This window comes from Piliocolobus tephrosceles, chromosome 9, assembly GCF_002776525.5.
Source record: "Piliocolobus tephrosceles isolate RC106 chromosome 9, ASM277652v3, whole genome shotgun sequence".
Taxonomy (NCBI): Eukaryota; Metazoa; Chordata; class Mammalia; order Primates; family Cercopithecidae; genus Piliocolobus; species Piliocolobus tephrosceles.
In genome coordinates this window covers 50013422-50027925 of record NC_045442.1, presented here as the reverse complement: position 1 = coordinate 50027925, position 14504 = coordinate 50013422, and the positions used below count along the sequence as shown (strand labels likewise).

Genomic DNA, 14504 nt, shown 5'->3' with positions numbered 1-14504 from the left:
TACATTGTACACTCCACAAAACAATTTACAGATTCTTTTCTCTAATAGTGTCTCCTATTATGTAATACATAGATACACTACAGATTTTTAGGCCAATTATTTAATTGCATAACATACATAAATAGCAATAAAAAGTGAGTTTTGCTAAAATGTGCAAAAGGGATCAGAAGGCTGGATGGAAAGAAGAGATTTCCCAGATGAAGTAGAACTGAAGCTAGGTTTTGAAGATTTAAGTTGGATTGGGGGAAAATAGAAACAAACAAATAAAAAAAAACTCTATCAGGGAAGGTGAGGGAGAGCATGGTCATTTCAAGGAAAACCAGGGTAGTACATTGTAAAAGTTTTTCTGATTTATCACTTCCCATTATGTGAAGGAATGCTATTTCTGCACCCCTTGACATCGGCCTTGTCATGTGATTTGCCTTGACTGATGAAGCAGAAGTATAGGTGATGTGATGACCTCCAAGCAGAAACATTAAAAGCTGCAGCTTGGCTATCTTATGTCTTTTTTAATTCCTGCACCACATGAGCTTCGTATTCCAACAGAGGCTGCTCCTTTAGCCTGTCTTCTAAGTAAAGACAGACAGAGTAAAGCTGGATTTGGAATTCACAGTGGGTGCTGTATAGGTGAGAAAGGAACATCAGTGGTAACAAACCACTGACACTTGTCTTGGTAGCTGATTGACACCATAAATATATTCCTTTGACTAAAACATAGAATTTGTGTCAGAGAGTTAGTTGAGGGACATAAGTGCATAAAGATAGGTTAGAACAAGACCAGGTAGAGCCTTGAATGCTAGGATAAAATGTAGCTTATTGTGTATCTTAGAGTAATGGTTGATCCCTTGAAAAATTATTTGTGTTACATGTGTGTTTTCTAGATTTCTAGGGACTAGTATTTGAAAGTTCCAATATTTAATGAAAAGCGATTCATTCTGGTTATTTTTTAGTGATTTTAACTCAAGTTATGCAAGTTACCTTCTGGTCAGTAAGTCTGCTTGCCATTGTTCAATAATGATCATGAGGCATTTGTGTGGAGAGTGAAAAAATTTACCTGCATTTTGAATCTTTCAATTGATTGTCTCCTTTACACTAATAATCACAGCCCTTGAAATAACTCAGCTTCTTAAAAGAAAAAAGACAACTATCATATATCTTTTTGAAGTTAATTGATAATGATTTTTAAAATGTATTTTCACTAGTAATGTCATGAAGGATGCACTGACCAACCTCCCTGATCAACAGTTTTGATGGTTCCCACTTCAAAGTGAGAAAGATGTACATGACCTCTTAAATTACTGTAAAGGACAAACAAAAGTTAGAGCAAAGCACTCTCTCAGGTTCACACGGGGCCAATTAGGTGCTACATAGTAGTTCACACCTTTATAATAGCTATACCATTTTGGTTTTCTCCTCAAGTTATTTTCTTGGGGCTGATTTTTGTCATATAATTTTCTATCTAAATAATTAATCTGAATGGATATTTGACATATTTTAAATGGAAATGAGTCATTGTAAATTACACAAGTAATCTACCCAGGGACTTCTCAATGGAAGGAGTGCAAACATCAACCTCTACTTTGAGGTTTTATGCCAATATATTCCACCCATACAGGCATGCTTTTAGGTCTTCTCTACAGTACTGGTAACCCCGAGGGTAGCAATCCCAGTAATGAACTTCCACTTTTATAGATAGAAAGAATTGTGTAACAGACCATTCTAAAAAGAAAATGAGAAAAAAAGGGGTGGGGAATGAATTTAGTGTTTAAGAAATATATTTCCCAGCTCTCTTTTCAAGTGGCATGGTATAAAATTGGTTCTCAAAAATTATACAAAAAATCTTTGTTCAATAAATTCCTTTGAACATTGACTTTTTTTCTTAAGTAATTGTGTGGTTTTCTTTCATATACTCTAACTTTGGTGTTAATCGATAAGGTTTGTGAGTGGAAATTATTCAAAGTTCTGTCCAGTGAGGTCTTTATTTGACTACAGGCTATCAGCCAATTTCCCAGCAATATGCATTCACAAATTAGTAGCCACAAATCAGGCCCCATAGTAAGGTGTATATTACAAAAATGTGTTAACCATGAACAGATGATTATAAAGTTGCAGCTATTACTGTTTATTGCTTTGATGTAGTACAAGGGGAAAAGAGATGTGTTATTTTTGTTATTAACAAATTTAATTAACTTTTAATTGATTTCTAGGAAGATATATGTTTTCATTATAGCATCATACACTGAGCTGCTTGACTAGATATTAAACGTCAATGCAAAGTTCTTGACAGTACTGCTGATAATGAGGAATTCTATGTTTGGTTATCTTGTTTAACATCTACATGTTCATCTAGAATAATAAATAAGTAAAACTGCCTTGCTCAGCCAGCTCATGTTGCTTAACTTACATTACCTTATTTATGCTCCTTGATTTAATGGGGGCATAGGAACAGATAAGGACATAGCTCTGCATTTTATATTCTATTCCCTTTGTTTCCATTAGATGTGTGTCTCAGTCACCTTAAAATTTTTAGAGTAGTTTTCTGGGGGATATTATAGTATTTTATTCCATAAGCATCAAATATACTTCTTGTCATGGTAGCTATGAATTCAGTGAATTAAGTGGTCATAGATTCAGTCCCAGTGTGTGTGTACTTGACATATCATAATTTATACCAATTTAAACTGATTATTTAAAATTATGAAACTCTATTGATGAGGATGCCCAATTTAGCATTTACTGTCAGTCTGCTTAATGAATATCTACTTGGATATTTTCTCTAAAAACCCCTATCAGGCTGGGTGAGATGGCTCACACCTGTAATCCCAGCACTTTGGGAAGCCAAAGTGGGAGGATAGCTTGAGCCCAGAAGTTCAAGACTGACCTGGGCAAAAAGGGGAAACCCCGTCTCTAATAAAAATACAGACAATTAGCCAGGCATGTGGGCATGTGCTTGTAGTGCCACTCCTGCTACTCAGGAGGCTGAGGTGGGAGGATCATTTGAGCCTGGGAGGTAAAGGTCGCAGTGAGCCTAGATCACAGCACTGCACCCCAGCATGGGTGACAGAGCAAGACCTGTTTCAAAAAAAAAAAAAAAAAAAAAAAAAAAAAGAAATCCCATCATAAAATCATCATAAAATATAGATTGCTATATATTTATATATGGCAGTATACACACACTTACACATGTGTGCACACACATATATCAAGGTTAAAGATGCTGAGATGGGGATTCTTTCCTGCATTGTCCAAGGGAGCGTAATGTAATCTTACATGCCCTTAAAAGTGGAGGAGGATGCCTAAAGAGTAGGTCAGAAAGATAAAATGGAAAAAGATGGAGGGAGGGATTCAAAGAATGTGAGAGGGGCTTGACCACCATTGCTGGCTTTAAAAAATGGAGGAAATGTGTCAGGAGCCAAGGGATATGGGGATCTCTAGAAACCGGGATTGGTCGTCACATGACAACCATCAAGGAAGTGGGGATCCCAGTTCTACAAACTCTAGCAACTGAATTCTGTCAGCAACCTGAATGAGCAAGGACGTTGTTTCTCCTTAGAGTCTCCAGAAAGAAACATAGCCCTGGTGAGACCATCTTGAATTTCTGACCTATAGAGCTTTAAAATAATGAACTTGTTTTGTGTCAGCTGCTCAATTTGTGATAATTTGCTATGGGAGCAAAAGCAAAACTAATTTAGATATGTTTCCTAGTGGATATATAAACAGCTGGACATGTCTAAAACACACAGACACACATACAGCCACATCAGTCAAACTGAGTCATTCTACCATAATAAATATTCAATTATATGAGTCAGTAAAAATAACTTGAACAAGAGTCATTTGAATTTCCAATTATATAAATGATTAATGTTTTCGATCTTAAGATATTCCATTGACAGCAAAAGTGACTGAAATTTTAAGGGTATTATGGTTATGAAACAAGATATATTTATATTTTGTTATTAGCCTAGAATTTTTTCTATTTACTTGATGAGTAATTTCAGACCAAAAAAAGAGTTCACCCTCTTTTTTTTTGGTGAAAAAAGGAGAAGGCAGTGTTTGTTTTCACTAAAATGATCAGCTTGACTGATTTGTCAATAATTCATAAGACAAATTCTAGGCAAAGTATAAAAGTAAAAGAAACTATATCAACAGAAACTATTCAACTCTGTCACAATATTTTATCTCTTCAGGTATTTCTGCAATTCTTCTATCTTTTCTCAGAACTAAACCTCAGAGATATTAAACTCCCAGGGGCAGTTGTGTTTTCATGAGTCAAAGAGACAAATCCTGCTGAAATGCTTGGCATTATGACATACAGGAACACCGCTGTAAACATGATTTTCACATCTTAGACATTCTTGTTTCAAAGAAGGCACAAACATTCAGCATCCCCATTCTGCATGCTTTACCAGTGCCTGTAAAACTGAATATACAACTGCATATGTGCTGTTAAAACACATCGTATTGCATTCCACTCTTTGTAAACCTGGAGTGATTTTTGTGTCCCTGGCTCATAAGGCAGCCAAGTGTTTTGTTTTCCTTCCTTTCCTATTGACAGTTTGGGGCGTAATTATATAACATTTTACAATTTCTAAGACTTATTTCAGTTTCTTTTACATGGAACTTTTCAAAGCAAAATATACAGTAGCTGATAGCGAGATTCATAATTAGTATCACAATTGAGTTTTAGCTAAGATTCATTCTCATTACATTTCATTAGATGAATATTTACTCAATATTTTCTCATTTTATTTGATGCAAAGTGATTTTACATGACTTCAAATTTTCGGTAAATATGGGTATATTATGGTATCAAACATTCTCATTTATGCAGAGATGTGTTTTCTAATGTTGAAGAAGAGTCCCTTGCAGGTACATTACAGTTATTGTAGTTTTACTCCTATTTGGCTTTTGGAACAGATTTAGTTTCAAATCTGTTTCATTTCATCTAATGTTCATTAATTCAACAAGCATTTGTTAAGTACTTTTATATATGAAGTATTGTGTTAAGAAGTGGGACACTGAGATATTAGTTTCTTGTGTAACCTTCCATAAGCCACAGTGTTCTCATTTGTAAAATGCGATTAATAATATTTACTCATAACAACATCATGAGGATTAAGTCAGGTTATGCTTATAAATATTATTTATGATAAATTTGATTGATGTTTATTATAATAAAAATTATCACATAAATAATAATGGCATAACATAGTAAAATGTTATCTATTATAAACAAACAATGCATAATAATATTATTACTAAACAGATATAAACATAAAATGAATATGTAAAGTGAGCAAAAACCTATGTAATCTTAAATTGTCAGCAGATTATGTTAAATGAATTAAAAACAAAATTTTTTTCTCACTTTAGAATTCAAAACCTATTAAAATAATAAGACATAAAGATTCAGTATTTTTATAATATGAGTTTTCTGTCATAATATAGTATTGTTATTGCTAATGACATTATAAGTTTTTGTTATGTTAATTTTAAATGAAGAATATTAAATATAATAATTTTCATGTTTTATATTTTGCATTGTATTGTCATTGTCATTTCATCCTTAACCAAATAATATTTGATCAGAAAAATGCCATAATTTGTTAAATATTACCTTCATTTACAGTAGCCCATCAAAACTTATGTGAATTTTCTTGCTTTTCATTTTATTTAATAGGCAACAGACCCTGATGCTGGAATAAATGGTCAAGTGCACTACAGTTTGGGTAACTTTAATAATCTTTTTCGTATCACATCCAATGGGAGCATTTACACAGCAGTGAAGCTTAATAGAGAAGTCAGGGACTACTATGAACTTGTTGTTGTGGCAACAGATGGAGCAGTACACCCTCGTCATTCAACTCTAACCCTGGCCATCAAGGTTTTGGACATTGATGATAATAGTCCTGTGTTCACCAACTCAACGTACACTGTCCTTGTTGAGGAGAATCTGCCAGCTGGGACCACCATTCTTCAAATAGAGGTGTGTGGAAAAAGCATTTGTTACATTAATTCTACATTAGGAGGTTTGCTATTAGGGTTTGTTTGCCAAAATTAGCAAGTAAAAATACAACACACCAAGCTGGATTTTAATTTCAGATAAGCAATGAATAACTTTTTATTATTTCTCCAATATTGCATATTGTATTTGATGTGGCAAGCCTACTTTAAAGATATCCCAAAAATTAAGGACAGAAAGGTCTCTTTGTAAGAAATTTTAAAAACACTTTTTAATAGATTTTTTAATTTACAAAAGTAATACTCTGTTTATCCCAACAGTTGACAATACAATAGTTTATGAAGCAAAAGTTAATAATCTCCCACATTGTTCCTCCAGAGTACTCAACATTAAATTTATTTCACATTTATCTTTGTGTTCACACAAATGTCAAAAAAATTGTCTCTGTGTGTGTGTGTGTATATATTCATTTGTGTGGGTTGTACATATATAACATAAATGTGTATACACAGGAAAAACACAGAGTTACATATTGGTTCCCCCTCCATTTTACAGATATCGTTTATACCCATTATTCTGTATTTTTTTCACATTAGGTACACAAAAGTCATCTTCTAGTAATCTAACTCTCCTTTTTAATGACATCTCTGCATCAAGCCTCTTTTTTAAGTTTTCAACTATAAATTACAAAAAGTCCTGAACATTTTGATTCAGTAGGTTGGGCTGATCCATAAATCTGAATTTTTAAGCAGCCACCTCATTTAATACTGACTCAGTTGGTCTATGAGGTATGTTTTGAAAGAAAAAAAAAAAGTAGCCAATTTTCCACCTGCAGTCCACAACTTGAATGTTTTTAGCACAGTTTCCAGACTCTGTATCCCTTCCATAACTGAACTCAGCAATAAACATTAACAAATCAAATTAGGCAAATACCAGGGAGCGAACCATTATGCCTTCATCTATTCCACCATTCATCTATCAATTAATTAGTTAGTTAATATATTTATTTAACAAACATGTCTTCAGTATGCAAAGTCTCCTGCCAGTGTCGTTAAATTCATGCTGTCCTAGGGGATACACAGACTTTGGGGATACAAGGGTGAACAAAACAAATTTGCTGCTTTCTTGGAGTTTTCAGAAAATTAGTAGTTAAAACGTAGGTCCTCAGTACAAAGGGCCTAGGTAATAGAGGTGGAGCTCCTAACCTAATCTTAAGGCAAAGAGGAACTTATTTCTAAATGGTGAACTGAGGGGCAAGTAAGAGCTATTCAAGAGGAAAAGGAAGAAAGATTGTTTAAAGTAGTGGAGGAAAAAAAGCCTGGTCAAAATCATGGAAGACGGGAAAGTGTGAGGGGTGAGGGGCTAAAGGTCTAGAAAATGTAGTGACTCTTACCATGTTAAGGATAATGGCGTTGATTGAAAATTGAATTAAAAACCAGAGGATTTTAAGCAGGAAAAATCACATAATAAAATGTATGCTTTAATAGCAACTTTCTGATTGTTAAGTCAATAATTGATTGGAGGAGACCAAGGCTGAGGTTCACATAGGAGATGTTTGCATTAAAATATGCACATTATAACATACTCTGAATCTTCCCCATTTTCATTTTTGCTCCATTTGGTTTTCTGTACCTACAGTACAGTTGCTAGTCTGTACTGAGTGAAATAGCCTTTCTACGAGACTCCCGTGAAAACCAATCCTTTCAGCTAAAGGACAAGGTTCCCAATTTAGATCATCTTTTAGATTTCATGTCACATTTTTTCCTTTCTATTTTAGTATTTGTGTCTTATTTCTTCTCTGAGACCGTAACCTGTAGGGCAATAATTGTGTCTTGATTCATTTTGGTGCTCTCTACAGCACCTGTGTGTAACTACTACTCAAATGCTAGTTAAATGAAGGGGAGTATAGTAGAGTGATCTCTAGAATTGTATTATAGGGTCACTGTGAAGAAGAATTACTACTTATATTTTCTTAATTTTCCTATAGTACTTTAGCCATCCATTATGTTTATGGAAATCACTCAGTATATACTTATTTGTATTTAAAATATTTGTTCCTGATTATTAAATCAGCAGAAAATAAGAAGTAATCATTTAAGACTATTTTTTTACTGTGATATAATTCATTTAGTGATTTTTCAAGTTAAATACATAAAGTAATAACATCGAGAATGACAAAATCTTATGAGAATATTTCTCTCTCTCTCTCTCTCTGATTCTCCCTCTCACTGCCTCCCTCTTTTCCTCCCTCCCTCCATCTTTCTCTCCTCCATCCCTCCTTCCCTCTCTCTGGTAAATTGTTAAATAATGTATTTTTCTTTTAAAACGTGTCTTTTTGTCCTCATTAAATTCATGCTGTCCTAGGCAGTGACACATGACTTCCATCCTTCCTGCATTTCTTTATTTTGGTAACGTCACTAATAAAACCATTCTTTTGCTCATTACAGGCCAAAGATGTCGACCTTGGAGCAAATGTATCTTACCGGATAAGAAGCCCAGAAGTGAAGCATTTTTTTGCACTACATCCATTTACAGGAGAACTATCCCTTTTAAGGAGTTTAGATTATGAGGCATTTCCAGACCAAGAAGCAAGTACCACTTTTCTGGTAGAGGCCTTTGATATTTATGGAACAATGCCTCCTGGTATTGCTACTGTCACAGTGATTGTAAAGGTAAGGACAAAAGATGACTTCTGGTTGCCTTCTTTGCTCTCTATACATGTAGGTTTTGTTTCTTCTATTATATCTATAAATATGTTTTGATAACAATTCCTAATGGCACAGTGGTACCAGACCCAGAACATAGATTTTCCAATGGAAAATAGTTATGAATACATAAGAAATAACTATAGTTTTGACTATAAAAGATAAATTTTAAAGAGGTACTAAATATGAGTACAAGGACCGTGGAAATTTGAGTCTGCATCAGCTCTCCATCAAGTCATAACCTCTCTAGACTAGATTTTAGTTCAAATTCCACAGCATGAGACATAATTATTTGGTATAAATCCTTCAACTAAAAAAATTTTGTAAATGACTCTGAAGGGCCAAGAGTTCTTAGGCCCTAAAATTAATTTATGACCCAAACCTCTGGGATGAAATAAGTTTCCAAGTTAAATGTAATTGGAGCTAAATTCCGGCTCAACCCTTTTAAGCTCTATGACCTTTGGGACTGTGTTAACCACTCTGGATTTGTTATCTCATTTATTATAATACCCTGTGCTAGATGATTACCTGAAAGAGCATGGCATTTTTAACCTTTTGAATTTCTAGTGATTTTTAAGAGACAACTTAAAAGTAGATATGAGAAGAAGTACTGTAAGTTGATCAGTCCTCAAATACTAGTATATACAATGATCATCTGAGCGTCATCTTAAACTTCCAGATTTCTCTACTCCTTCCCCAAAGAAGGACCTATCCCGATCATAAACATCAGCAGTTGAGAAAAGTACACAGATGATTCTTATACAAGACATCTGAATCCCATATTGAGAAATTTACTTCAAATACAAAGATACATGTACAAAAATCCTCAAGTTACTTTACTAAATGAGTATATTACTAAAAAAATGACTTTACATGGCAGTAATTTCTTAGACAATGTAAAGTAAAAGTTCGTTCACTATCATGGTACGTTGTAAAAATGTTTGTTTTGATAAGGGAAGAAAATAGAAACTTGAAAGAGTCCTATTTAAAGTGGTTTTTTTCTACTTCCAGAATAGATTTTGAATGATGAAAAAGGGCTGGTCAGAAAGAAATAGAGATACCCGCCCAGAGCAAGGGCAGTGGAGGGAGGAAAAAGACAGAAGATCTGTAAGATAAATGAAGCACTTGCAAAGAAGCTTATAGTGTATTTCAATGGCCATGCATAAAATAGATGAATATGAGTAATTAATTGAATAAACAATTTAACTTTAGTATAGATATTTTGATTTATATTTTATTCACAGTTGTATCTATGTTCTACCCCAAAAAATATAATTGATAATTATGGCTCAGATTTTACCAGGTGACCACAGATATCAAGTTTCTATGTTAAAAAAAAAACAATGAAATCTATGGGCTTAGATAGAAAACTGTGGAAAGATGTGGACATTTTAAATAAATGTTTAGTTGCAGGATCATACCGTAGGATTGGAATGAAATATTGGCAACTACATATTGTCTACTACATGTTGGTACTATTTATGATTCATATAACCACTAAAAACGTGTAATACTGAGTGGAATCAAAGTTACATGACTTGCCAACTTTGTCAGGTTATCTAATCCTGGAGATCATGCAGATACCTCTAGGCATCTGTGTTTACTTAAACTTTGTCAGTATTACATTTTCAGGTTGTATTTTGTTCCTGTCAATGATTTTTCATTTGTTCTTTTGAAGTGGTTAGAGTTACAGTCCATTATGTGTTTAAGGTGAATTGTTTAGCAGAATTTATATATGATAAATTACTAACAATTCCATATCATTTGGATTTTGTTGGCTACCTGAAGATGGTGGGACAGTGCAGATACATTTCTGCCTAAAATAAGACAAAGTTCCTGAAGATTACTCTCTTTTTCTTTCTTTTTTTATTTTTATTTTTTATTTTAGTGTCCAGTACATTTATGTGAGATCATTCAGATTATGCATGTGTAACACAAATGTCTCTGAGGCACCTTAGTAGAAGACTATATGTATTGAGGGTCATAAGGTAAACAAGGTCATAGGCAACTTTTCTGCAATTCTCATATTATAGGGACTACAAATAAGATTTTATTTTATTTGAAATGATGGAAGAAGAATTCACTTTTCTTAGGTGATTGGTTGTTGTGCTGCTAAATAGCTAGATATATGCTATTAGTTTTCTTAGACAACAAAGTAATGATGTGAAAAAATATTTCACCAATACATAATTAATATAACTATATTTTTGCAGTAGGTTAATGTTCTTGACCCTAAAATTTTGGAGTTTGGATTTTATTTTTTTAAGATAATTCTGCAATCACAGTTAAATACAGGAAGTATTCCACTACCTTTTCTTTTTTTAGTGCCTTATTTTACATTTTCATCTTTTATTTAGATTCAGGTGTTACATGTTCACATTTGTTACATAAGTGTGTTGCATGATGCTGAGTTTTGGGATATGAATGACCTTGTCAACCAGGTAGTGAATATAGTACCCAATAATTAGGTTCTCAACTCCTGCTTCTTCACTTCCTAACCCACCCATTTTCTGTCTGTTAATCTTCAGTGTCTATTTTTATGTCCATGAGTACCCAATATTTAGTTACCATTTAGAAGTGAGAACATTCAGTGTTTGGTTTTATGTTCCTGAATTTGTTTAGAATAATGGCCTCCAGCTGTAGCTATGTTACTGCAAAGGACATGATTTTATTCTTTTTTAGGGCTTCATAGTATTCTGTGGTGTGTATGTACCCTTTTATATTTATCTAATTCACCATTGATGAGTATTTAGGTTGATTCCATGTCTTTGCTATTGTAACTCATAAAACTTTGGTAAATGTTGTTTCTTGGCTGGGCATGGTGGCTCATACCTGTAATCCCTACACTTTGGGAGGCCAAGGCGGATGGATCACCTGAGGTTGGGAGTTTGAGATCAGCCTGGCCAACATGATGAAACCCCATCTCTATTAAAAATACAAAAAATTAACTGGGCGTGGTGGCGCACACCTCTAATCCCAGCTACTCAGGAGGCTGAGGCAGGAGAATCACTTAAACCTGGGAGATGGATGTTGCAGTGATTTGAGATCATGGCACTGCACTACAGCCTGGGCAACAAGAGCGAAACTCCATCTCAAAAAGTAATATAAATTAAATGTTATATCTTAACATATGTTGTGTCTTGTAACTGAAGAAATATTATTATTTTAATTCAAAAGGTTTATGGCATGCTCGGGTGAGTAATTCAAATGATTCTAAGTAATTTCCAACACGTTTCTTTCTTTAAAGTTTTTAATTTAGGCTCATGGATACATGTGCAGTTTTTTATACAGGTAAATTGTGTGTCACAGGATTTGATTGTACAGATTGTTTTGCCACTCAGGTAATAAACATAGTACCTTATAGGTAGTTTTTTTTTTATCCTTACTCTCCTCCATCTGTCCACCCTCAAGCAGCCCCCAATGTATGTTGTTCCCATCTTTGTGTCCCTATGTACTCAACATTTACCTTCAGCTTCTAAGTGAGAACATGCAGTATTTGGTTTTCTGTTCCTATGTTAGTTCACTTAGGATAATGGCTTCTAGTTGCATCCATGTTGCTGCAGAGGACATGATCTCATTCTTTTTTATGGCTGCATAGTAGTTATTCCATGGCATACATGTGCCACATTTTCTTTATTTAGTTGACCATTGTTGGGCATTTAGGTTGATTGATTTCATGTCTTTACTACTGTGAATAGCATGATACTAATGATACACATGCATGTGTCTTTATGGTACAACAATTTATTTATCTTTGAATATATACCTAAAAAATGGGATTGCTGGGTCAAGTGGTCATTTTGCTTTGAGTTCCTTGAGAAATCGCCAAACTGCTTTGTTCTGTTTTCTCCTCAAACTCGCCAGCATGCTTTTTGTTTTTTGTTTTGTTTTGTTTTTACTTTTAAGAGCAATTCTGATTGGTGTGAGATGGTGTCTCATCATGGTTTCGATTTGCATTGCTCTCATGATTAGTGATGATGAGCATTTTTTCATGTGCTTGTTCACCATATGTATGTCTTCTTCTGAAAAGTGTGTGTTCATATCTTTTGCCCACTTTTTAATGGGGTGGTTTGCTTTTTGCTTGTTGATTTGTAAGTTCCTTATAGATTCTGGATATTAGACCTTTGTCAGTTCCACAGCACAGTTTGTAAGCATTTTCTCCCATTCTGTAGGTGGCCTGTTTACTCTGTTTATATGTTTTTTTTGTTGTTGTTTTGTTTTTTTTTTTTTTTTTTTTTTTGCTATGCAGAAGCTCTTTTAATTTAATTAAGTCACACTTGTCAATTTTTGCTATTGGTAAAATTGTTTTTGGCATCTTTGTTATGAAATTTTTTGCTAGGGCTTGTGTCCAGAATCGTATTTCCTAGGTTATCTTCCACTGTTTTTATAGTTTTAAGTTTGACATTAAAGTCTTCAATCCATCTTGAGTTCATTTTTGTACATGGTGTAAGGAAGGGGTATAATTTCATTTTTCTACATATGTATAGCCGGTTATCCTAGCATCATTTGCTGAATAGGGAGTCCATTCTCCATTGTTTGTTTTTATTTACTTTGTTGTATATCAGATGGGTATGAGTATGCAGCATTATTTCTGGGATCTCTATTCTGTTCCATTGGTCTATGTGTCTGTTTTTGTACCAGGACAATGCATTTTGGTTACTGTAGCATTACAGTATAGTTTGAAGTCAAGAAATGTGATATCTTCAGCTTTTTTCTTTTTACTTTGGATTGTCTTAGCTATTCAAGCTCATTTTTGGTTTGATATGAATTTTAGAATATATTTTTCTGGTTTTGTGAATAATATATTTAGTAGTTTAATAAGAATAGCATTGAATCTGTACTTTGCTTTGGGCAGTATGGCCATTTTAATGATATTGATTCCTTCTATCTACAAGAACGGAATGTTTTTCAATTTGTTTCTGTCGTCTTTGATTTCACTGAGCAGTATTTTAAGTTCTCATTGTAGAGATTTTTCACCACCCTGGTTAGTTGTATTTCTAGGTACTTTTTTGTGTAACTATCATAAATCGGATTACATTCTTGATTTGGCCCTCAGCTTGGATGTTGTTGGTACATAGGAATGCTATCATTGATTTTTGTACATTGATTTGGTATCCTGAAACTTTGCTGAAGTTGTTTATTAGATCAAGGAGCTTTGGACAGAGACTATGGAGTTTTCTAGGTGTAGAATCATATCATCTGCAAACAAGGGTAGTATGACATCCTCTCTTCCTAATTGGATGGGTTTTATTTATTTCTATTGCTTTATTGCTCTGGCCAGGACTTCCATTACTATGATGAGTGGGAATGATAAGAGAGGACATCCTTATCGTGTTTCCCTTTTCAAGGGGAATACCTCCAGCTTTTGCCCATTCAGTATGATGTTGGCTGTGCATTTGTCATAGATGGCTTTTATTATTTTAAAGTATGTTCCTTCAGTGTCTAGTTCGTTAAGGGTTTTTAACATGAAAGTATGTGGAATTTTATTGAAATACTTTTCTGCATCTATTGAGATGATCATGTAGTTTTTGTTTTTAGTTCTGTTTCTGTGGTGAATCACTTCTGTTGATTTGTCTATATTGAACCAGCCTTGCATCGCAGGCATAAAACCTACTTGATTGTGGGGGATTAGCTTTTTGATGTGCTGCTGGTTTGCTAGCATTTTGTTGAAAAAAAAAATTTTTTTTCACTTGTGAAGGTTTAATTCTCCAAACAACCAACATCTTGAGTATTATTACTTTTTCTCTCTCTCTCTCTTTCTTTCTTTCTTTCTTTCTTTCTTTCTTTCTTTCTTTCTTTCTTTCTTTCTTTCTTTCTTTCTTTCTTTCTTTCTT

The 14504-nt window shown here is 33.9% G+C and overlaps 1 protein-coding gene across 1 annotated transcript in view; it reads left to right on the top strand.

The window, feature by feature from the left end:
- Positions 1-14504, top strand: part of PCDH15 (protocadherin related 15) — a 791018-nt gene that overhangs the window by 564071 nt on the left and 212443 nt on the right. Inside the window, exons 18-19 of the mRNA XM_026454840.1 lie at positions 5684-5989; positions 8413-8637. Coding sequence (XP_026310625.1) covers positions 5684-5989; positions 8413-8637 — 531 coding nt within the window. The remainder of the gene's footprint in view (positions 1-5683; positions 5990-8412; positions 8638-14504) is intronic.